Source organism: Lachnellula hyalina (genome assembly GCF_007821495.1).
Source record: "Lachnellula hyalina strain CBS 185.66 chromosome Unknown contig00117, whole genome shotgun sequence".
In the NCBI taxonomy this organism is placed as follows: domain Eukaryota; kingdom Fungi; phylum Ascomycota; class Leotiomycetes; order Helotiales; family Lachnaceae; genus Lachnellula; species Lachnellula hyalina.
Window position 1 is genome coordinate 61,068 of NW_022157231.1, and position 24,136 is coordinate 85,203.

The window sequence follows — 24,136 nt, forward strand, 5'->3', positions numbered from 1 at the left end:
TTACTTATGATATGATAACGATTGATGAATAAAAGGTACTTTGGGCAACCTCTAAAATGTTTCCCTGTCTATTCGTTTTTCTCGTTTCAGTCTGCGAATCTGAACTTGGCGAGAATCTTATGTGATAGGTCAATGGGTGAATATGAGCTCATAAACACCACGCACCCCCTTGACTTGGCAAGAAGAAGGCAGAAAGTCAGGAGTGCAAAGAACTCATCGTCTATCCACGTATTCCGATATACATTAATAGTAGTAGGTTGATTTAACAAGTTGAGGCTCTCGCCTTGTCGAGACTCGAGACACGGCGGCAATGCATTCGGCGGATCCGAAAGGATCAATATTCAAAAGAACCACGAACATTCAAGCATAAAAATAAGAACTATCGCTCCAGCCCTTAGAGCCGGCTGTGGCGCTTAAAGCTTTGTTGAGCGATCTCCCCCGTGCTTATACGAGGTCGGTCAGCATCACGAGATTCGAAGGAAAAGTGGTCGTGGTGCGTGACTGACAAGAAGTGGTGGATGTACCGGTGCTGCACTTCGTACTTCGTAGAAGGCACTGTATTGTAATGGGTACGATTGTAATGCGATTATCACCCCACGCATACAGAAATAAGAGGAGAGGTACCCCACACCTATTAATACAATCAATCCATCATCGCTTACGCACGCTGAACATACATGCCCTTTGAAAGGGGTACCCGCCGAGAGTTATAACCCATTTCATTCCCTCATCCGTTATTAAATGTTTGCTACCTAGCACGCAAGATCCCGTGTAATAATAATTGGATTAGAATGTTTGTGTGGCTTCAACCGACTACCTAGAAACGGTCCCAAATAAAATCAAAACAATTTCGCAGCAAATGAAACTACAGTAGTACCGTGGTAGTGTGGCGCCGTACCCCTTTTCTGACACGAGGTTACGCTAAACGAGAAATTTGGGATTCGGACCTCGAACTTATTACCAGCGCAAGGTGTCCTCGTCAACCGCACAGCTCCTTCAATCCATTGCAGTCCATTACATACACCACCGCCTTCCAACACCACAGTCTTTGAGAACTGTATAATTGCCTTGCGCATCTCGTTCATTCTTGCGCCCACCAACAGCCAGCCAGCTTCTTCAACAACGTGGGGGTACTAACTGACCCCTTGGACACTCCGTACTCCACCAGCCAAAAATCCATTCTTCTTCCAAGATGAAGGGTAAGTTTGCCCACAGCATAGTATTTACAAGTCCTCTTTGCTGACACAGATAATAGCCCTCATTCTCGTCGGTGGCTTCGGCACCCGTCTGCGCCCTCTCGTACGTTATCCCCAGTCCATGATCTTCGAATGCGCGCCCGCAGATACTCGGCGCCTCACCTACGTCTTCAATGACTGACGAAATTACAGACCCTCACTCTCCCCAAACCCTTAGTCGAGTTCGGCAACAAGCGAATGATTCTACACCAGATCGAGGCTTTGGCAGAGGCAGGAGTTACAGATATTGTCTTGGCCGTCAATTATCGCCCAGAGGTGATGGAAAAGTATTTGGCAGAGGTTAGTGGCACTCAATTGCTTTATTAAAATCAAAATTAATGCTGAGATTGCTCTCAAAATAGTACGAAGAAAGATTCAACGTCAAGATTACCTTCTCCATCGAATCCGAGCCCCTTGGCACTGCAGGCCCCCTAAAGCTGGCGGAAGCAATCCTTGGAAAGGATGATGCGCCATTTTTTGTTTTGAACTCTGACGTTATCTGCGACTACCCCTTTGCGGATCTCGCTGCCTTCCACAAAGCCCACGGCGACGAGGGTACCATCATCGTCACAAAGGTTGAAGAACCTTCCAAGTACGGTGTCGTCGTTCACAAGGCAAACCACGCCTCGCGGATTGACCGCTTCGTCGAGAAGCCTGTCGAATTCGTCGGAAACCGTATCAATGCTGGTATCTACATCCTGAACCCCAGCGTACTCAAGCGCATCGAGCTTCGCCCTACGTCTATCGAACAAGAGACTTTCCCATCCATCTGCGCCGATGGAAAACTACACTCATTTGACTTGGAGGGCTTCTGGATGGATGTCGGACAACCCAAGGATTTCCTGTCCGGAACTTGCCTCTACCTCTCCTCCCTGACAAAGAAGGGATCCAAGCTTCTCACACCCCCGAATACTCCGTACGTGCACGGAGGCAATGTCTTGATCGACCCTTCTGCCAAGATTGGCAAGAACTGCAGAATCGGCCCCAACGTCACTATCGGTCCAGATGTCGTTGTCGGTGACGGCGTGCGCCTGCAACGCTGTGTCCTTTTGTCGGGATCTAAAGTCAAGGATCATGCCTGGGTCAAGAGCACCATCGTCGGCTGGAACTCCACCATTGGGAGATGGGCACGATTGGAGAACGTCAGTGTCCTGGGTGACGATGTTACCATTGGCGACGAGATCTACGTTAACGGTGGAAGCATCCTGCCGCACAAGAGCATTAAGGTCAACGTTGACGTGCCATCGATCATCATGTGAGGGGGTATTGTGTAGTTGAATTCAGTTCAGGTTTTGGAACATCATTGTCTGCGCAAAAGGAGCGCTGGTGCATTCTCCCCTCTTCTTTTCTGTCTATTCATATATCTTTCTCTCTCTTACTGAACAGATGGCAAGCATTGGGTTTTGCAAATGGCGTCTTGTGGCAGGTTGGGATTTTCGTGGATGGACTTTCGATAGTTATGCGTGCATGCAGAAAATAGTTATGTCTGGGCAAGGAGGTTGGGCTTCTCGTGTAAATGTTGATAATCTTAGATAATTACCTTACACATAGGTTGTGCGTCGTAGGGGGTGGTGGCTAAGATTCTTTCCTGCTTGCTTAGTTGGTAGGCTGGTAGACCAAAATGGGGCATGTTATGAAGTAAGCAAAAATGTATTGCTTGATCAAACCATCTTCTGCATACTGTATGTACTATTCGATCCAAGCCTAGCGTGAAAGAAACAGACAGACAAACAGAGAATTAGTTGCGCAAATGGAACATGATTATAAAATCTTCTAAGATTAATTAGGAAGGATGATTAAGGGGTAAGGCAGACAGAACATAGATATCGTGCTGTTGTAGACGGCTGGATAGACATGGAGGTTACATTAGAGCGATGGAGCTTTCATAAAGGCATGTTGTAGAAATTAGATGCCTCGTCATTCCAGATCGCAACTCTCTCAAAATAGATGATAGTATTAGTTTGGGTTGAAAGTCTACCTAAACATCATCTTCACCTCCTCAAACTCGTTGACGCAGGAGCTTGCGCTGGTTAATCAATCTATCATGCAATACCTGAAGATTGAAGATTAAAACTTGGTCATCTGCTAGGCAGTTGAAGATAGATGACAAATTCAGCGCTCAAACCGCTAATCCTAACCACTCTGTGTTCTATCATCTACATACATACATATATATATACAGAAAAGCAAACATTGGCACACAGTGCACAAAGCAGGAACAAATTTTAAAAAAACCCAAAACCATTCCAATGCTTACATACTACCACCCAGTCTAACTATCTAAACCTCCAAGCCCTCCATCATCTCACATGCTGCCATCAAGACTTCTCCGCGCCCACTTCAAACTCATGTCCCGTCGTTGGTTCTTAGCACCTTTCGCTCCCTTCTTCCCCGTAGTCGCAGTCGAGGCAGCTTTCGCACTTGCTGCCGCACTGGTGGTAGCTACTGCTGCGTTGGCGCCTACGTTGTCGAGGGCCAGAGACTGGGTTGGGGAAGCTTTTGTTGTTACCGCGACACCGCCAAGTGCTGCGGTTCCACCGTTAGCTAGGACTTTTAGATTGAAGTGGATGAGAGGATGTGTGCTTACCATCTGCTGAAGAGAGTGCTTTGAGTTGATCAGTAGTGCCCTGCTCCTGGTTTGCTGCAACCGCAGCTGGCAGGTCGGCTTGGTTTCCCTTGACCTGAGAATCGACTGCCGATTTAGATTGCGAGGTGTTGATTTGGTTTGCTGAGTTTGTTGTGGGGGTTACGTCTGTTTGTTGGACGGCGAAGCAACCTCCAAATGGTCCTGCTACGGCGTTGTTGCGGCAGCGGACTGTGCAGATGTTTCCGGTTGAGCCTATAAAGATATTATATTAGTGAAAAGAACATTGATACTTTATGGGAAATGGTAAGTACCTCCGGTGCAAGCCAAGTTGGCGGGCATTGCTACGGTAATGTTGAAGTCGGTGGTCTTCGCTTGGGATAAACCGTTTACGCCAGGAACGTTGTTGGTGACGGAAAGGTTTTGAGAGATGACTCCAGAATTGCTGGTCTGGTCCAGGTCACAGGCATAGGGGCCGGCACCATCAGCATTGACCTGGATATAAGGTTAGCAAACTCTTTCTGATGTAGATAAAAGAGGAACAAACCTGATGTATGGTAACTGTCATCGACGTGCCCTTCTGGACGGAAGTAACAGCATTGGCGGCTAATGCGTTCTCTGTATTCTCTCCAACATCGATGTTTCCCGTTAATTCTGTCCTTCCACACTCATTGACAGTGTTTGCAGCAATCTCAGCATCGCGGATGATGGTGGTATCTTGCTGGCAAGGACTAATTCCTGTACAGTTTCTTGCCAAGGCAGGGTCGACTAGAGAGAGTCAGTCACTCAATCTTCCAATCTCATGATGCACCAGCATAATATCACCTTGAAATCCGACACTCGCTGGCGATCCAGCCACGCCCTGAGCTGCCAGAATTACACCGTGAGCATTTGCCAGTGAAAGCAGAGCCGCGCTACACAAGAAAGATTTGGAGAACATATTGGTTATATGGAAGGAAGGGTGTCCAGCACGAAAAAAAAAGAATGGCTAAAGTTAGAAAGAAAATAAACGAATCGCCTGGATCCTGAAGAAGAGAAATGATGGTGAAGCGAAAAAGATGAGATACGACGATGAGGGCATAATGAGCTTCCTTTTAAACATCCCTCACCTCACATTGTGATGGCTGGTACTGGAACGCCCGAACAACTACCGTCTGTAACAACACTCGTTGCAAAACGGGTGGATCGCAAGTCCCTCATCGATGGTCATCATATCATAGGACTGTACAGTAGTGTGGTAGGGACCTTGGGGGGAAACATGGAATCCATGAAGCAAGAGCCGCCCCCTGACGGCGGCAGCTAGGATGAGAAGTGCAATAAAGCCTGCGTCTCCATAAAAAAAAGCTCAAAGAAGCGGCTACAGTGCAAGTAGAAGATCTTCGCGGTTGCACTTGCTAAAGCTCGGATACTGTAGAGTACTGTATAGATTGTGCACCTGCAAGACATTTTTGCTTCGCGGGAGGCTATAGCGCGGTAGTAGGGGGGTTACGGGATGCCGCATTAGGCAACTCCGCCTTTCTCAAACGCCTGATCTGCCAGAGCGAGCCCGTAACCAGAAACAAGCACCGGTTTCATGATTGGCTTGACCACAGTATTTATTTTAAATCCGCCTATTGACAGGTTTTACTTGGCAGCGGGTCAAACGACTTTCTGAAATTCTGCCACTGCGATATTTGTCTAGGCAGTCAGAAGTCGGCTGCGCAGCCCTGGACTGTATCAGAGATAATCATATGTGGATCGCTGGACGAAGAAGCGAGTGCGATCTATCGTCCGATGAGCTGATTTCTGCTAGGAGGCATGAGATACTACCCTGTTGTTTGTTTCTCGTTTGTTTTCAATCGGTGGATTAAATGAGTTGACTGTTGGCGACTATTTCGAAACGCTATCTTTAAAGGCATGGGACGGACTTTGTATCCACGACGAGGGCAGGTGTGGGACGAGATGAGAACGCATTTGAGACAGAACTTGGTGTCTTTGACATGTTGGATAGTGAACCCAAAGCATGGACGGCACTGTAGGCAATAAGAACGTGATCGAGAGAACGATTGAGAAAGCTCGGATTGATTATATGCATCCTGTTCCCAACAAACTCGATGCAGTATCTTGGAAGCCAGAAACTTTTCCTGATCATTTTGACCGATGATGAATGCTCGTTCCATGTCACAGCTCGCTTTCCAAGCAATCTCGCAATAGCTGAAACCACACCGCAGCACCACTGCACCAGCCATAGAATGCTTCCTATATATACATGAATGATCTCGGGCGTCGAGAAATCGAGACGTACTGGTACAGGGAAAATTGCGCCGTAAAATCATCTAACCAGCAAACCTCAAATAAACCAGTCTTTTGAGGTATCCTCAAGCCGCAAGATCCCCAAAGCACACCCGAACCCCTTGCCTGAACGCAATACCAAATACAATGACCCACGCCTCTTAAGTGATATGTTATGTCGTGTTCTACTCGTCCTCGCCTTCCGCGTCAACGTCCTCGCTCGCTTCCAAAAAAGGAGCATCATCCATTTCCTGATCTCCATTATCTTCCACCAAGGGACCTTTCCCCATCCCCACCAGCTTGCCGAGTCCTTTACCCCCGATGGGCGGTTTGCCAAGGCCTTTGCCTCGGCCCGAATCTCGGTCTCTCCTTCTTCGAGGAGCAGGTGTATCCTCAAATTCGAGAGCCTCTTCCTCTTCATCTTGGTCGATATCATGTTCTTCATCGTTCCTCTCTTCCCCATCTTCTTCCTCTTCTTCATCTCCAAGAAGTACTTCATTCCCTAGCCTGCTCCTCTGCTTCATTAATTTAGGCGGTAACCCAGGGCCACTGTCCGCATTTCCAAAATCCCTCTTAGTGGATCCTTTTGGCCATCGTCCAGGGCCCCGACCCGTTCCACCACTCTTTCTGCGTCCGGTACTGCTTCGCGCACTAGAATGACGCCGTGCCGAACCGTTAGATGAGCGTTGAGGTGTAGGGCGGGCGGAAGTCGAAAGGGAGGACCTAGATCGAGGTGTTGGTCTTGAAAGAGACGAACGAGGGTTGGCACGACTCTTAGAACCTGGAGGCGGTGGGAAGACTTCGAATTGAGTGGCGCTAATAGACGCAGCAGCTTCGTAGTATGAGAGGTTTCTTGAGACGCCATTGACTCTTGATACAGACCTAGAGCCTTCGGCAAGATCACCGTCAGGAGATGTTCCGGCCTTAATGATCTCACCGGATGCAGTGGTCAATTTGCCCAAAGATTCGGTGATGCTATCCGTACCACCGTTAATTCCATTGAAGAAGTCGAAGTCTCTCTTTCTACCATTGGAAAGCTTTCCCTGCTCGTGGATATCATCGTCGTCGTCGGAGTCCTCCCGGGACGCTACTGCGTTAAGATGCGGAACGTGGTCGAATGCAGAAGCATTACCGCGTCCCATAATATAGGGCGTCCAGACTAGCCTCTTAGGATTGATTGCAGCATAGCCTTTTGAGTCATGATGCCGAATGACTTCGCGGTATAGATCTGTATTTAATTGCAGTGCATACACGCCGGTGACAGGATCACGAATTAGAGCCCTTAGTTGCTCGAGTGCTGATATAACATCATCCGGCGTCATGCCGATATCATCAGACATTCTCTTGATGCTAGGGGTCAGATCGCCTGACTTGTAATCCTTCAGGTAGTGACATAAGACAAGCCGCCAATAATTCCGATAGGAAACCAGTCCCATATCCGAGAGAGGCTTCTCAGGAGATCCTGTCTTCTTCTCAACTCGTGTCAAGAGATATGAAAATTCGATGAGAAGGTGGCCATATCCTTTGCGTTGAAAAATTGGAAGTACCAGAATGCAGGATACATTGTTTAGACTTGTAGGTCGTTTTTCCTTCGAAAAGTAGCCGACGAAATGGTACCCAAGCTCATCGTACTCCGTCAAGACATAGAATAAAAAGGGCTCGACGTCATAGTAAAGGGTTTTCGAACCCAAGAACAGTTTTGCAAGGAGACAGAGGTTTTGGCAGTAGAGCGATTGCTTCCGGCCATCGACCTCGAACATAGAAATGTTGCCATCGCGGTAGACTTCGTCGCCGGGCGGATGCTTCCAGGGGCATTTCGTTTTATGGCGCCAGGCTACCGTAGCTGATTCCATATACTTAAGACAGAACTCGCAAATGAAGAGGGCTTGGTTTCGGCTGTACTCCTCTGGGTAAGGTGCAGCGTACCAAATATCGATCTGATACTGTCCAAACTCTATATATTCAATTTGACTTGCAGGACCAGACACTTTTCGAGGCTTTTTTATTCCAGATGCTGCAGATGCTTCAGCGGCGGCTGCCGCCCTAGCTTTCCATTCTTCTTCAGCTTTTTGCCGAGCTTCGTCGAATTGTCGACGGTGTTCGGGTTTTGGTAGAGTCATAGATGTATCCGCCTCAATTTCGGTCAGAATACCACCATATGGCTTCGACTTCAGTTCGTCCATTTCCTTTTCATGGAGTGAATAGAAAGGGTGTTGGTAGCTGGAGGGGATAAATGTAGAGACTGCGGTAGAAGGACGAGGGACTGAAGTAGGGCGGCTTTTCTTCTTTGGTTTCGAAGGCCGTGAGTGAATGCGGGTCAGTTCAGCCGAACCTACCTTGAAGACTAATTTGATGCTTTGTGAGGATCGCTCGAGGAACGTGGCGTGAGAGTTTGGTGATGACTTTGGCCGTAATGATCTTGATGCTCGTGGACTCGTTGGCGCCTGATCACCGTTTGTCTCGGGTTGGTCATCTCCACCATTCGAATCGACAAGTGCTTCAGGATCTTCTGTGGGAACTTCAGCACCTTTAGCTGTAGGCGGCTTCGAGCTGCTAGAGCTAGCCGTCTCCCGGTTCGTCCTTCTTCTGGGAGTAATGACTTCCTCAGCATCTGCATCACCGGATGAAGTTTTTCGTTTGCGTAATAGACGAGAGCCATCCATGGGATCGTCAGGTGCAATCAGCTGATTGAACACAGAGTGGGAATCGGGCTTTATAGTGCCTCTATGGGACGGCAGTAAGTCTCCAGCGATTCTATCCCTGGAAATGCGACGTGCAGCCAGATCAAGACTTTCTTCGGTATCCGGGATAGCCTCTTCTGGGACCAAATTATTGGAAACACAATCTGGACAATACCAGGTCTCTGCTTCTACATATTAGTCAGTGATGCAGCTATTGATCATATCACGTGGTACATACCCTCATCCGGTTTCAGCGCTTGAGAATTTCGGGCGCATTGCCGATGTGCTGCAAAATATTAGTATAATTAAAAAACATGTAAACTTCATAACGAACCATTATCTCCACAAACACCACAAGCCAGATATAGCTCAAATTCCTCACTGGGGTCGTTTTCTTCGTCCTGCTGACAGAATCTGAGGGTCGTTAGTAGGTAACCATCATTCGGTAGAGAATACGCACATGCAGCGATTAGGATTCGTGGGTTCCTCCTCCTCTTCCACTGCAGGTTCCCATTCCACTTCGACCTCGTTATCTGACGAGTCCTTCGACGCATCATCCATACTACCAACGCTTTCGTCGTCATCGTCTTCTGTTCCGGACATGACTTCTTCGTCATCCTCTTGCAAGCCAGGCTGTATTTTGACAGCACCTACACCTTCTCCATCTTCGTCCTCGTCGTCTTCATCTTGGCTTTCTTCTTCGCCGTTTTGGGGGACCAGATCCACCATCTCATCGTCCTCCTCACCCTCAGCATCTTCGTCAGACAACATGGCTTCTTCTCCGTTGGATTCGTCTCCTTCGCTCCGTTCTGCCATCATGCCGATATGTAGCTGATTGTTTGCCGCAAAGGCGTCTGCAGTGTCCTCCCTGATGTCCCCTCCAAGCTCATCGTCCTCTTCGAACTCCGCATCCTCTTCAGATGTCGCGATGCTATGTTGGAGCTGCTCCTCCATGAGCACCGCTGCTGCCATCTTCTATCTGCCGTAGACCATTCGTAGGTGACCGAAGTTATGCGCTTAAGGATTGCTGCTTGAACCGCGGGGGCAGTAGGTGTTGGATTCAGGGGCGATGCGCCTCGGCAGATATGACCACAAAACCAGCCCAAGATGGTCAACTTCTTTGCTCCGATATGTTTATGAGCATGGAGAGCACCGGACTGCGTGGTTTATACCGCTTTCACGATTGTTTGCTCGTAGTAGAGGCCGTTGTAAGGAGATGCGGGTTTCTTGGCGGTCGCGGGGAAAATAATGAACGCGAAAGTTTAAGGCCACAACTCGAATATAATAATTAGAATCTCGATGGAAGTGGAAGTCAATATGCTTCCGACGCGTGAATAAAGCTTAGTTTGACTCAAAATCGGGTTGTGGTGTTGTAATATTGCCTCATTCACGTTCGTAATCCCCAGATGTCGTCCATGAGCCCGCAGAATTGATGACTAATATTTTTGGGAGCTCGCAACGCAAGTGAAGCTAAATCAACGTCAAAGCAAGCCAGAATCATCAGATTTCCGCTACCAGTCAAGCAATTGCGCCTGCCACCACAGTACTTGGTATGAGCGACCTTCCAGTGCAATTGCAATTCGCAATGGAGTATTTGCTGACCCAGTCCCCAGAATCAAATCATCACCGACACCATGGGCGTCCCGTTTGAGGCTCTTCTCCCGTATGCGATCATGCTCGGCGTTAGTCCCCCCCATCTCGAATTTGAAGCTCCGGCCCCCTACGGCGCCTTGTACTAATTGATACAGATGTTTGGCTTTAGCGGAGCGGGACTTTCGAAGCTCAGGCATATGCAGAACGGAGGAAAGAGGGCAAGGCATTCAGTTGATCAATGGGATAGGGTTGGTATCCCCGCAAATCCCCCAACTTTTCTTCATAGCTAACCTCTGTATAGCAAAGTACTTTATACCCTCTTCTCGGGGTGTTCTCACGATGTTGACGAGTATACAGTGATGGATCGTGACCGAAGATTGACGGGATTCCTACGGGGACAGACAGACAACCCAACTGCGCCGCCTGGATTCGAGCTGAACAACCCTTGGAGAGTAGGTTTTCCACGCAGAATGAGCATTTATTGGAGACAATTACTGATTTGCTACTTTGCAGTTGGAGAAGCGCTTCTATTAGAGGATAGGGCTTTCTGGAATTGTACATATGACTCAGTGAGGAACACCGGAAACCGGATAGAGAATACACAGATTACATCAATCCACCGGACTGAAATATCATTTTGTTTGTAATTGTATGCATTGTGCGATGCTTCCAGAGTTGGATCAGTATTGTTATGTCCTCAGGCAGGCTACCAAAGGATATTAAGGTGACATGTATTGGAATGAAGTGCAGGGAAAGAGTGACACTATGTCAACTCTTTGTGTCGGGGTCATAATCTCTTTCACGATTTTTGATTTCCAGTTATGGTTCTCCACTTGCTGGTTATCTTTACCATACGAGTCACAAGTCTTGAAGGATGAAGCATCCTCCATTTCCCTTCTCTACACCGCACCCGCAGTACTGTACCATTGTTCTCTGGCTTGTAATCTTCTCCGTTTTCTGTTAATAGAAGCTCAAAATCCCACATCCTCACCGTTCCACTTTCCTGAATGAACAACGATCGCCTCGAATTGGTTTGTAATCATTTCTATCTATATACCTGAGAATTTTTAATAAAGTTTCGTCAATGAAGTGCAAGGCTTAGAAGTGTACCCAGAGAAAGGCCCAGGTATGTTCAAATTCTCGAGTTCACCACAATGTGTCTACATAGACAAGTGGGGTCTCAGGATATTGTTATTCGCCGAGCCTGTTACGAGAATATACTTAGGTCCAAGATCTTCCTTTCCGTACTTTTGTTCCACGACTTCACCTGCCAATTGATCACTCGCAAATATTCTTACCCCGTCACTTCTACAATCCAAGTGCAACCCTTTCAGCCGAGCTGCGGCGATATCATACTTGCTGATAGACTAGGTCCATATCGTATGCGTTGCAAGGGCATTTGGAGCTATTGCCTGGCATCTACTTCCCTTTCATCAATGGATCTGGAATAGCCACGTACGAGCGGCCCAAACACGTATTTTATCAACCACCATAACGCCTATATCTCAGTGCCCCAGCAAAGCACTCAGCAACGTTCCATCATCCCGTCTTCCCCATCCATGTCCGACGTAATAAATCGCTTCTCCCTAACACACGGAATGCGATGATGCAGCAGCACTTTCAAGATTAATCAATGCCAGACAGGGACGTACTGAAACACATGCACACATACCTACACATGACAAAACCATACATCCAATCTACAGCAACAAATAGCAACACCGACACCGACACCAATATGCCCCTCAATCACCAGCATAAATAATAAATATATGCCCCTCATAACCAGCTACAAACATCTTTCTCACCCACATCACTCTCCTTCACCAGCCCACCAGCCCACTAGCCCCACTAGCCCACTAGCCCCCCAACCCCCACTCCCCAAACCAGAAATTGCACCAAAACCTCGCAGCAAAATATATCTTCACCACACAATACAAACCATATCCTCAAATAATTCAACTCCAAACTTTTACACATTTAAATTGGATAAACATAAATTTGCGCCGCATGGTCCCTGCACGCGTTGCGTTATCCCGAAGCCTGCCGATCTTCGGACTTTCTCCAGGAAATTTTGTGGCTGCGGCATCTAATTTTAGGCTACTGTGCTGGTAGGGTACACCCTTGCCAATGGATTTTTAGACTTTTTTACCATCCGGGTAGGGCTGGAAATATACTTTGGTATGTGCATGGTCTCTCTAAGTACCGTACCGTGCCTTGCCAGGGACGAGGGATTTTTAGAAATCCTTGTTCGTTCCTGTTAGGGTTTACTGTACCTACTGTACCAGAGTGATTCGGTTCTGGTATTAGATATTCCTAGAAGTATATCTGTAAATATACTTAAGATTGGAGATGATAGATTTCAGACGAATTGTATTGCGATGTTTCGTCGTCTATTAATAGTAATATACTGAATTATGTACTTTTGTCCAGGCCTCCTACAATACACAGGCCGTTACCCCTTGGTGTACCACCAACAAGCAGTAGAATAAGTTTTAGGGGGTTGTGAAAACGAAAAAAAGAAAAACAATACTAATAAGAAATAGTGTAAGAGGTATATGCACGCTCACTCTAGTACTTAACGCCACTCGCCGTGCTTTGATGACTCCCGCCGCCATTGTTGTGCCATCCCCAATATGCAAACCTCGCTATGCATATCCAAACCAAGATCAAAAGAATATGTGACACGCTGAATTGAAACTCTGTTTCCAAAAATCCCACCGGGCAAAATGCTTTTAAAAGAAAAACGCCAGTCCCCCTGTCCGTAAGCACAGATTAGCTTGAGACGTTAATGAGCACAAGTGTGTGCATTAGCACTACATTCCTGGTGCACTTGTTGTATTCATGGAATGGCCTCCAATCCCCAGCAAATCATCTCCCATGTTTGTGCTGTGTGTCGCAAGATCTCCAAAAGTAGTAGGAACTAGAGACCCAAAGACAGGGGCGGTATTCATGCGCCCATATGTTGGGGGTTGTTGCATGCCCATACCACTCGCTTGCAGCGCAGGAGACATGTACGTTCTCTGATCAATCCCAAGTCCCCCATAAGCCTGTGCGCTGTGAGCTCGCTCTGGCTGCGAGGGGGCGATAAGATTATGATAATGCATAGCTTGACTATGAGGTGAAAAACTCGGATGATACGAAGGACCTTGCGGTGATTGTTGAAGAGAGTGATCGTACGAATAATTATCCGCCGGAGTGCTCAGACTTTGTGCAGAGTACTGTTCTCGGGGTGACATAGCGGAAGATTGAGGAGATTGGGTAAAGTAACCGTGCTGCTGCTGTGCGAATGGAGCATTGAAACTATCGAAAGATTGAGGACTGTCAAGAGATTGATGTTGACCGAACGTTGATCCTTGTTCGGAGTCAGTCCGGGGGCGTCTTCTCAGCGTATCATCACTATAACCACTCATGGATGCCGTGGATTGGGAATAACCCCGGGGCATTTGTTTGTATTGAGAGGGAGGCGAATGTATCGGGAGCGGCTTGGGGTCGACGTGCTTTGCTTGCATCTTTCTGCGTGGATCCTTTGAATTGGACGATTGTAGTTTTTCCTTTTTATTTTTTTGTTGTTTATATCGTCGCCGTTCGTAATTATTGGAAGCTGGTCCATGTTGTCGGAGTAAGGATCGAGGTTCTTTGCGCAATCTGAGTCGAACGCCTTGCTCACTAAAAGACCGAGTGAGGACAGTTGATTCTAATAATCCCCGGAAGCTCCTAACATCCTCAACCATGAGAGGATCAGATTTGATGGACCGGATATGGAAACACTCTCTGTCGCCCATTTCGTAGAGATTAAATTGCAGTCGAAATACGCCCTCGATCTTGATGGATAAATCGCCGAAGACGAAGAAAGCCCCATCTTTATTGTCGCTATCTTTCAGTCGGTGAAGGGATGACACAAGAGTACCCGCAAGTGCAATTCCTAGAGGTCCTGAAGGTAAAGGACTGTCTTCCGACGATCCTACGAGACTACAGGACATGAAGAAATAGGGGCCTATGGAGAAATAGTAAGCGCTTTGAACTCTCGCCCAGCATAGAATAGCTTGTACTTTGTAAGTAATTTTGGCCGGGATCTAGTTGTGTGCTGATCTTTAGTTGAACAACCGGAGGAGGGTCGACGGGTTTGCGATCTGAATATCTGGTCAGCTAACTCCAACCACACAGCAAAAGTAGACATACTTTTCTCTCCAATAGCAACCACTGCACGTTCGGGTCCTTGCTTGATGTCGAGCTCGCAGCCATTGCTGGAGTACACCATGATTAGTCGGGGTTCTTCGCTGTTGAAGAATGGAACTTCTGCTCGACAAGTGTGGGAGGGGTTTACCTCCTCAGCCCTAAAACTCGGGCTGTGGCCGCGTCCGCGAACTGGTAGGTAAAGTGAGTGATGCTCATAGAGCTGGTAGTTCTCTGTACTGGATTTGAATGGTTGTCCGCTTCTGCTCTCTGTGCTTGAAAGTGTTCCTGTTCCCAGACGACGACAATGATGGTGCCGGGCGATTATATGAATGAATTGGTTCCATACGCCTAGAATAAAAAATAACTGTGGTCTGGGTTTATCAGAGAAACTGCATGGCCGCAAGTGAAATAGTATGATTGTGGGTCTCAGGTCCCGCCTCCAGACCGTTTGAAGATTGGGTTGCGCCTTACTTTGCAACTGTTAAATAGCGTACGTCGTCCAAGTAGTGATGCCCTAGGTAGACTTTAGCTCCAGCAATGGGAAAGTGCCGGGGGCTTTCGAGAGTTATGACGCTGGTTTGCGCAACGTTAGCTAGTGGAGGCTCTTCTCGGTATGCTCCGAAGATCTGCAGCAGTCCTTGATAATCCAGTCTCGTCCAATGTCAAGGCGAGACAACAGGCGCTCGGGAGGATGCACAGGTATAGGCACAGGGTTGATTGGTGAGCTGACAAACGGGGGGGGGGGAAGGCCAGCTTCTCTCGCGTTGGCCTAGGCCTCCTCAAACGAAGACAAAGGAGTTAGTGCTCGTTCTTCCCCGTCCTGGATTAGGGTTCGGATTAGGGTTCGGGAGCGTAGGGCATCAGGGTAGGGTAACGGCCAGACTTGCTTTGGGTGTGCTTGAACAAAGTTTGAGAAGTATGACTGATGGACGGGATGCCGTGGAAAAGATGGGAGCTAAATTCGAGAACGAAGAACGGAGAATTGATTGGTAGTGCTATCTCCGCGTATGTAATGTCGAAAAGAGCTAGATACCTCCCTAGGCATTGACGTACTGAAGTACTGTATACCTAGTAGGTGTGTGTGCGTGTATGTGTGTGTATGTGTGTGTATGGAGGGAAGATGGAACTAGTGACTTGCTACCTGTAGTGTACCACCGGGGGGACTTGTACAAAATCCGCTACAAGTTGCAAGATTAAGAGCCACCAGCCCTCAGAACCGCATACAAGCTAAAAGTATGGCAAATCGTAAGTTAGTCGACTGGGGAAGTGCAGTAGGCTACTGCAAGTGTGACAGCCGTGAGGCAACGTTCGTCTTCCAATGACAGCCACGACTGACAGACAAGTAATGTAATCGGATACAAGTACAAGATCGCCGCGAGTAACAGCACAACTCCTTGTTCAAGAGAGTATTAATTCCCGATTGGCCATCCCAGTTCGGTGGGATCCGCTGCGACTGGAGATGGGCGATCTGGCACCGGAATCTGGGATTCGAGACTCGATCCACAGTGACTTGTCGATCAAAGGTGTAAGTAAGTGTGTTACGCCTTTGATATGAGATACAGGAAGTGCTATCAGTACCGAAGGTCCCGGCCGCGGGAAAGCCGTGTCCAGCGTTTGCCGCAAACAGAAGGGGAAATTGAAGGAGGCGAATAGGTGATTTGGCTCAGTAACAGTTGCCGCCCCTTCAATTTCGAATTCCAAAGAGGTAGAGAGGTTGACAAGCAGCTACTCTGGAGGGACTCGGGAAGGGATGTTACGAATACTACGGCGCCGATTGATTGGGCATAGGCTGGCTAGCTACTTCCTTGGGTTTTGATTTGAATGCTCTTCCATCCCCACGCAGCAAACGGCAGAGACAACAGGTGCCGGAGTACGGAGGCGATGACAAGGTAAGACGGAGGCGAGGCACCAGAGATCAGACGTCTGCATGTTATGGTCCGGGGACAGGATAATAAGCTCGGATCATACAACTTGGACTTGATACAATATCAAATTACACTTCGGAGTCCAGGAGCCTTTTAAGGGGGAAGAAGGGCAGCAATAGATTTTAAAGCTATTGGGAGAAACGCCACTCTTCTGTACTATGGGCATGGAAGCAGCCGCGAAGGCATTATTTTGTGCCAATAATAGTACCAGTCAAGGAAGGTCTGGGTCTGGGCCTGGGGTTGGCTAAGGGTCCATACCGAGGTTCAGAGCCAGGCATGGGAAGGGATATGAGGGCACAGAGATAGGACAGGACGTGAGAGGTGGATATGATAATCTGGGGAGAGTGGAGTCGAGTCAAGCATACAGTAGTGCTGTTGTACTGTACTTTCGTACGAAGTAAAGTGCCATGGCAGCGTCTATTAAAATAGTATTGGTGGCGTCAGTTCCCTGCGAGCCGTTGGGCTGATGCTGGTGCTGGTGCTCATTTTGGGGGCCCTAGAGGGGTGGGAGACATGCATGAGTATGTATGGCATGGCATGACTTGGGAGGGAAAATATGGGAACTTGCTGATTGCGCTTTGCTTTGCAAGAACTTCTTTGAATCTATCATGGGCTTTCTGGGGTGGATGTGCAGGAACCAGGACCCCTACTGTAATAAGATCCGAATCTGAATCTGGAATCGTCTGAGCGTTCTGAGACATCAGGTTGAGCCGCCGCCGCCGCCACCACACCACCCATGTCTTGACAATCTCGACAAGGACAGGGCAGTCGGGGCATTCTCCAGCGTTGCATCTGCCAGCAGCGCGTCGGCATTACAGGTACAGCGCCTCGAGAGCGGAAGCTGCAGCGAGTGTGCCCCTAGACTCTACAATCTTCTCCATCAAAGAGATGTCATGGTGCATAGGTATTGTTGCATTGCCGCAAGCATTTCAATTTCTACAGTACTCGTACAGTGCCATACAGATGCGTGAGGGTCTGTACTCGAATAGCTTACCGTACACTGTGCTGTTTGTGCTGTGTCGTACCTCAATACAGTCCGGGTTTAAAATCGCAAGTCGCCAGGGCTGAAAGCCATCTTTCACTTTTCGCTTTGTTTTCAGCGGCGCGACACGTCTTCTATAGCATTTCCCATGTGGTTGCCATGTGCTTTGTACGCCGCCGGCTATCTGCGGTACACTAGGATCATTCGAGGCTCGACGCATATCTTCTGCTATATTTGTTTCCTTTTGCTTTTGCAGAGCGCTGGATTTCCTTCATTTTCCTCACTGGCATCATCTTGCTCTAAGTAGTTATTGCATCCTGCACACAAGGGGGCCGTCCACTTTGCCATCTCGGGTCCTGGTCAACCCTCTCCAAACCAGCCGAGTCTGGCACCGGCATACGTGCATCAATAATACCTCTGATCATTGATCATTTCTACCGAGCTTCTCTGACCTACACAGTCTACTTTCCGGTACGTACCGGTTTACATTGGAAGAAGACAAGAACAATTTTGGCAATGTTACTCCTAGTCGGATGTCATTGCGGCCTTCTAACCGTATCGATGGACCGAGATTGAAGTTTCTCGGACCCTAGGTGGTCGGCTATGTGCTAGCCGCTCTAGGATGCCTCGAAGGTAGTACTTCGTACGTATGATTCGCGATTTTTGACAATTTAGGCGTATACGGAGATGTACCCCATATGAATAGCGAGTGCTGTGTTATTACCAGGGATCGAGACGAGCTAGAGAGACCTGCAGATAATCATGCAAGTGTATCCTGGGGGCAGGGCTCAAGAGGAGGTTCAAGACACTCGCGAACGCCTCAAAAGAGAAAACCCCCTCCAGCATTGGTACAAGCGAGGAGAATGCCTGGAAGCCTCTTCAGTAAGTATTTATCTGCCCACCTCATTTTACAGTGCACACTCCTCATTGCTTTAAACAGCTTCATTTTATTGTCGAACTTCAGACGTGTCATCTGAGTCTTCGTTGTCATCCTTCTGCTCCACTGATCTTCCCAAGCAGTCTACATGCATGCAAGGCCATATTGCGAGATCCGTTCTTCATCTCCTCCATCAAGCTCTCTGCGGCGCATCAGACCATGATTTTCTGTGTACCATAATGAGCACGGGGGTTATTTCGAAGCAGATTCGAAGCCGAAGGGAAAGACAAATGTCAAACTTGAGCTCGGACCACCTGCTCGCGCAACTCCACCTCCTGCCCATGCTCCTGCATATTTGAACATCCACACCACATCCCCAAAGATCTCCCAAGCGCCATATTTCATCCGAACTGTCTGCCAGATAGCTTCCGGCTATATTATTCCCCGCTCGGGGTTTTAAGGCTCTAACAGCAAGTAGGTACGGAATATAGAGGAGGGCCAGGAGCGGCTTTGCAAGCGATACAAACCTGCTGTGCCGGTGGATGACTGCCAGCTCTCCTAGGATCTCGGATGCAAGCTTTGCGCCACTTCACTACTCCAGACCAGAATCAGGGCGGGACGATGCATGGTCGAGAGTCATACGCACGAGGAAAACACATGGCAAGAAGATCCGTCAAAATACTTTCTTTTGCAATTGGGACTTCCCGGGAGTTCTCGACGAGTCTGGGAAGCCACAAATGATCTCCGTTGCAGCTCTGGTAACGTCGCACAGCGTGCGAACGCCAAGGCACGTGGAATCCATATCTCTGGAGGACATATCATTCCTTTTGCAGTAATTTTTCCTGTAAAGCTTAACATTGCATAGGAGATGCTGCATATAGTACTGAGTGCTGGAGATACTACAGGTGCGTGGCCTCAATCCAACCAATGTCTGCATCCCGTTCATTTTGAACCGCTCGAGTCAAAACTTCCCCGATACCCATTGCGCATGATGATATTATTGACTAGTGGCACAATTTGACGAACAACTGTAGTATCATGATATCATATTACTATAGCAAATATAAGTCGCTATGCAGAAGTGACGACTGCCATGATCAGCAAATAAGGAAATTTTGATGTCTCAGACTGCCGGCATGTCACATTGCGTCAATCACAACTCAAGCGTCCTGTCCCTCTTCAAACGAACATTTCTAGGATCTCGCTCCCTTGGTCTAGATCGTAGCCAGGGTATTTGACAACCGCCGAGGAGCACGGAGAATTCCCCTGCGCAAGCTGTAAGCGAGATATTTGTACTCACACATAGCCCTTTTGTCTTCAAGTCTCTCGGATTCGTCTCAGCTGAACTTTTCAGGTAATGTGCGCCTATTTCAAAAATGTATCCTAACACCAAGAGTCTAAGACTTTGAAAACAAGCGAGAATTGGAAAATGGCCTGACTTTTGTCATATGCATGTTCCACAAGAGGCCAGGCCATTTTCAACCTTGTTCCATTCGGCACGCGAGTCCCACGCACTTATTTCCCTCAAAACTTCGATATCTCAACTTTATGGATAAAGCAATTCTTTTTCTCAGCCTCTCGCCACGTTTTTCGGCCCAATTGCGTACCGCGAGTTTATTTACGGGCTTGAAGCCCAACGCCAAAACTCGAGGAAGCAGAATTATTGAGATAGTGAAGCCACAAAGACGGAGTTCGGTTACGCTTAGAAATTTGGAATTAAAAACTCTCCAGACAATTCTATATCAGCGTCTGCACGAATGCATAGGATGATCCATGGGCTTTCAAGTGCACCTATCGTATGGTCAAGCCAATCATTATTGGTCAGAATAGGGTTTCTTGTGGGAAAATGATAACCCAATATCACGGAAAGCCATGAAGAGTGAGGACTAGCTGCAAAGTAAAGACTCATCACTCGAGTCATTAAGCAGTTATATTTGTCTAGTATCATCATGGAAGCTGAGGACTACAGGAACACTGGCTCCCAACCCTAAAGAATCACTAATATCCTTGTCGAGTTCAAATATCCTGCTACACCAGTCTGTTATGATGGGTGGATTAGAACTCTCATTGATATGCCCACTTTTCAACGCTGACTGTACGAAGTTTCCCCTGTAAGCTGTCAACGCTTTATAAGCAGTGTTATTGAATTGCGTCCAATCCGCCATTCCAAATTGCAAATCAACTTTTTTACAAAACCCATGGCATAGCCCCGCTACTCGTATCGGTAGTAGATCGTGAATTCGAGATGTGAGATACCAGAGTATCAACCTAGCAGTTTTTGTTTGATCTTCTGCATCTTGCTCCTAGACTCCTAGTCATATTACCAAGCGTCTCTTTCTATACGAACTTTTGATTCCTTGATGACGATGCTGACTTGAATGCAAAGTGACCCGGGGATGACACGGAAAGGGCCGCACGATCCCGTAACCCCCTTGGACTATATCGCATTTGGCGTGGCGGGCTGAAAGGTATATGAGCTACTATAAATTTCCGGGATCAGGTGATGATTACGAGCTTATTTCTAAGGGAACTTCACAATAGTAGCTCTCCAATTCTTCAAATCTGTCCTCTGCCGTTCGTAAGTCTCATATAATCGCTAGGCGGGTACAGTATGAACGATTCTATTGCCCTATTTCAAGACGTATTCCGTACATGTCAACAAACCGAAAGTGCTATGTAGCTAAGCGCGCCATGCACTGACAGGCCCCCCGCAAAACTTGTTGCCGCCATGATCTCTCAGAGGTCAAAGGACAGGCGGCCGTGCCCTGGATTTCGACAAGGGGCCCTTCATTTAGCAAGAGCACCATGGAACGATTGATGCTCGGTGCTCTAGCGACTCCAAAACGGCGGTGGAAGATTTATCTCCGTCATCTCATCGCGCATTCCTACTGTAAGCCTACTAATCTAAGTAATCTTACATGGTACGTGTGGATGAACAACACGCATACAGTACGCCGTTCTGTAAGCGCCGCTTCGTGTTCCGGGTTGCCTTTTCCGAAAGCACTGGCACTGTATTTAATTTCCGACTGGCGAGGCAGGCATTGTATCACGAACCTAGTCATCGACGATGTTCGTTGCGAACCGAATTTGCTTGCTTTCTCGCAGCGATCCAGGTAGATCTTATACCCCCATATCTTCCTCTACTGTGCGTCCAAATATACCCTATATCGCATGAATTATGCATGCGATAATTATATAAGAGGGAACTGTATCGATGCTCTCTCATCATCACGCAGTGAGCCGCGTCCATACTACTCACAGTAGCAGCGAGTAAGAATCCCGACAAATTATTTACAAAACGGGAAATCATACAAAGTCTGTATGGGCATCAGAATTAAATCATGGGCGCCATATGCGTTCGCTGGAGTGTTATTTCAATAGGTCCTTTTCGGCGCTTCATTTTACTACTAGCCGTTTCTTCTTTAGGACTGAGTGCGGACTATCCATCAGGGATGTAAATGAAGATACTGCACAGAGTACCGTTCGATGCTTCAATGGCATGAAAGCGGGTATTTCTGTGGTTCCCCGGGGTGGACGAAATCGGTGTGCCTCTTTGGTGCGTCTGCAAGGCAAGTCATATGATTCTTATATTGAGCATCTGCATTTGACAAGTTCTTGGCTCCCATCACTCGAGAAGAGGGATCTCATACTCATATCTCCATTCTAGTCCTTGCTCTCATATTACAAGAGGAGAAAACGGGGGGGAAATAACAATGTATTTTCTGAACTTGGCAGAGTTAGCCCGAAAAGACTGCTGGCTTACTGGAGCCTGGTAAGAAAGGCCATTGCCACCAGAGAAGGTGGCCTGGAATTCTTTCTTCTGGATGAGTCAACGGCCAGTGGCGGTGGAATCATGGGCAGGACTCCTGGCTCTTTCCCACCAGCGATTGGTTGAAAACAGACCATACGCTGGGCCAAACAGAATCTCCATCCTGGTTCTATTTGCTCCTCGATTCGTCTGAAAATGGTTCAATGCCTTTCTAAAAGCCCTCTTCTAAATACCAGAGCCCAGAGTCAGGTACATTCCCGCAATGAAACGTATATCTCAGTAGTGATATTCATATAGTGTGAAATCATCCAAACACGTTATCTAGATTCCCCTGCCAAGTCGCCCACGTGGACGTACGAAAAGATATTACTCTACATATAATCAAGCGCTTTGACTGTAATACCTCAACCGTACAGCTTATCTGAATCTTTTGGGGTGATAATAGGGGTTAGCTCAATGCTATGCGCTCGGTGTTCCCCCGAAAATCAGAAAAGACCATAGTAGAACTTCTACATAAGATAATGCGTTTAGACTGAGCAACTATGTTCAAGACACTGAATGCCTCAAACCCAACTGGCCATTCTGGACGGCGGCAGGTATCTGGTCCACACCTCCTTTTCAGCAGAACAACGTGTCTGACCAGTGATGTGAAGTGAAGTAAGTACCCTGGAAGCTCTCCACACAAAATTGCATCTAACAAGATATAATGGAGGTATAATAACCAAGAATTGAGTATTATATTGGTGGGAATCCAACAGGGGTGGAGACAAATGGCTCGCTCGCGTCCAAGAAATTGTAAATTCGGCACGCTGGTCGTTGAAATGCAGCAGTGTGCCTGGTTGGTGGCAACGCAGTCATTTCCTCTGGGGACTTGGAAAATGTCTCAATTGACAGAAGTGAATCCAACGGCCAGTACATATAGAGCATTTGCATTTGCTTCTGTGTTTTGACTTGAAGCAATACTTCAAGTGATTGCCTCCCATGAAATTTTGAATCATCAGACGATACCTCGCCTCCTACGCCAGCCGTTAACACAAATTCTCCAAAATCATTAAGGGTAGCTTCGGAAGTTCTGGTTCAGGTGTCGAAGCTTGGGGGAAAGCATATCTGCCTTTACTTTTCCTTATATCCGCCGCCAGAGTGATATCTGAACCGCAACGAAACCATTCCTCTGTTCCTCTTCCTCTTCCTCTTCCACCCTTTTCATCCACCATTGTCGTTCTCACCACAAACCAATAGCCTAGTCACTCTCTACGCCACTTATTCCAAAAAAAAAAAAATCGAATTGCGGATACATGCCAATAGCTTCCTCAGAACTCCTCCCAACGAACCCCCCTCCTCTCGCACCCCGTCGCAAAGTCTCTCGCAACCTCTGATCACCAGACCAAGTCGTCAATATCAAAACCTCGAAGACATAAGGCCACGAAACCACACTTTCAAAGTCACTGCCTGAGAAACAAACCAGAAAGATCCAACTGTTTTGTCCGCGCCTTCAACTCCTCTTCGACAATGAATACGATATGGTACCACAACTGTGGCACAACAGCACAATACATAATACATAGCAAGAGCGGGGATAACACAGAGAAAGAATGGAAGAGAGGTGATCATATCATCGTAGCATATGGAAAATAAAACGTAAAAGGTATCAAAAAGGACGAAAAAAGATACCAAAAAAAGACGCCCATCATTGGGCTTCTTTCGCATTAATGAACAAAAGTATTGGCCCCTTGGGTCTTATCCTCCTCGATGAAGGCACCCCGGCAATGTATGTGCATGTGTTTGCGCCAATGCAGGTATGGTTTTGTCTGTTGGAATCTTTTGCTTATTTGAACTTATACATATTCAATATTTCGGAGGGCAAAAGCCACTTGGCTTACACCGCAAGCAAGGAGGGAACTTATATGCATTTCTGCAGTAGAGTCTACGCAAAGTCATGCTTCATGAAACACTATCCAAAAAGCGTTGAAACCCTTATGGTTTGTCATTTCTCGCTACTATATGCTGTCGATAGGCTACGGACTATACACCTTCCCTATC

At 47.5% G+C, this 24,136-nt stretch overlaps 4 protein-coding genes across 4 annotated transcripts; 2 read left to right on the plus strand and 2 right to left on the minus strand.

The window, feature by feature from the left end:
* Positions 1 to 1,248: 1,248 nt before the first annotated feature.
* On the plus strand, positions 1,249 to 2,494 carry mpg1 (Mannose-1-phosphate guanyltransferase; the record flags this gene model as incomplete). The annotated part of the gene is made up of 3 exons (XM_031151771.1): positions 1,249 to 1,299; positions 1,389 to 1,535; positions 1,598 to 2,494. Coding segments are annotated over 3 exons (1,095 nt in total), but the record flags the coding sequence as incomplete, so codon positions are not given.
* A 1,046-nt stretch (positions 2,495 to 3,540) lies between these two features.
* LHYA1_G006839 (uncharacterized protein) lies at positions 3,541 to 4,759 on the minus strand (the record flags this gene model as incomplete). Its single annotated transcript, XM_031151772.1, is given in 5 exon segments — positions 3,541 to 3,779; positions 3,823 to 4,074; positions 4,134 to 4,314; positions 4,367 to 4,587; positions 4,606 to 4,759. The coding sequence occupies 5 exon segments, from the start codon at positions 4,757 to 4,759 to the stop codon at positions 3,541 to 3,543; spliced, it is 1,047 nt and encodes a 348-aa protein (XP_031003579.1).
* Positions 4,760 to 6,275: 1,516 nt separating this feature from the next.
* mst2 (Histone acetyltransferase) lies at positions 6,276 to 9,743 on the minus strand (the record flags this gene model as incomplete). The annotated part of the gene is made up of 4 exons (XM_031151773.1): positions 6,276 to 8,959; positions 9,010 to 9,057; positions 9,106 to 9,185; positions 9,232 to 9,743. The coding sequence occupies 4 exons, from the start codon at positions 9,741 to 9,743 to the stop codon at positions 6,276 to 6,278; spliced, it is 3,324 nt and encodes a 1,107-aa protein (XP_031003570.1).
* A 662-nt stretch (positions 9,744 to 10,405) lies between these two features.
* On the plus strand, positions 10,406 to 10,898 carry LHYA1_G006841 (uncharacterized protein; the record flags this gene model as incomplete). The annotated part of the gene is given in 4 exon segments (XM_031151774.1): positions 10,406 to 10,503; positions 10,520 to 10,612; positions 10,666 to 10,816; positions 10,878 to 10,898. 4 exon segments carry the CDS (start codon positions 10,406 to 10,408, stop codon positions 10,896 to 10,898), a joined length of 363 nt encoding a protein of 120 aa, XP_031003571.1.
* Between the last annotated feature and the right edge of the window lie 13,238 nt (positions 10,899 to 24,136).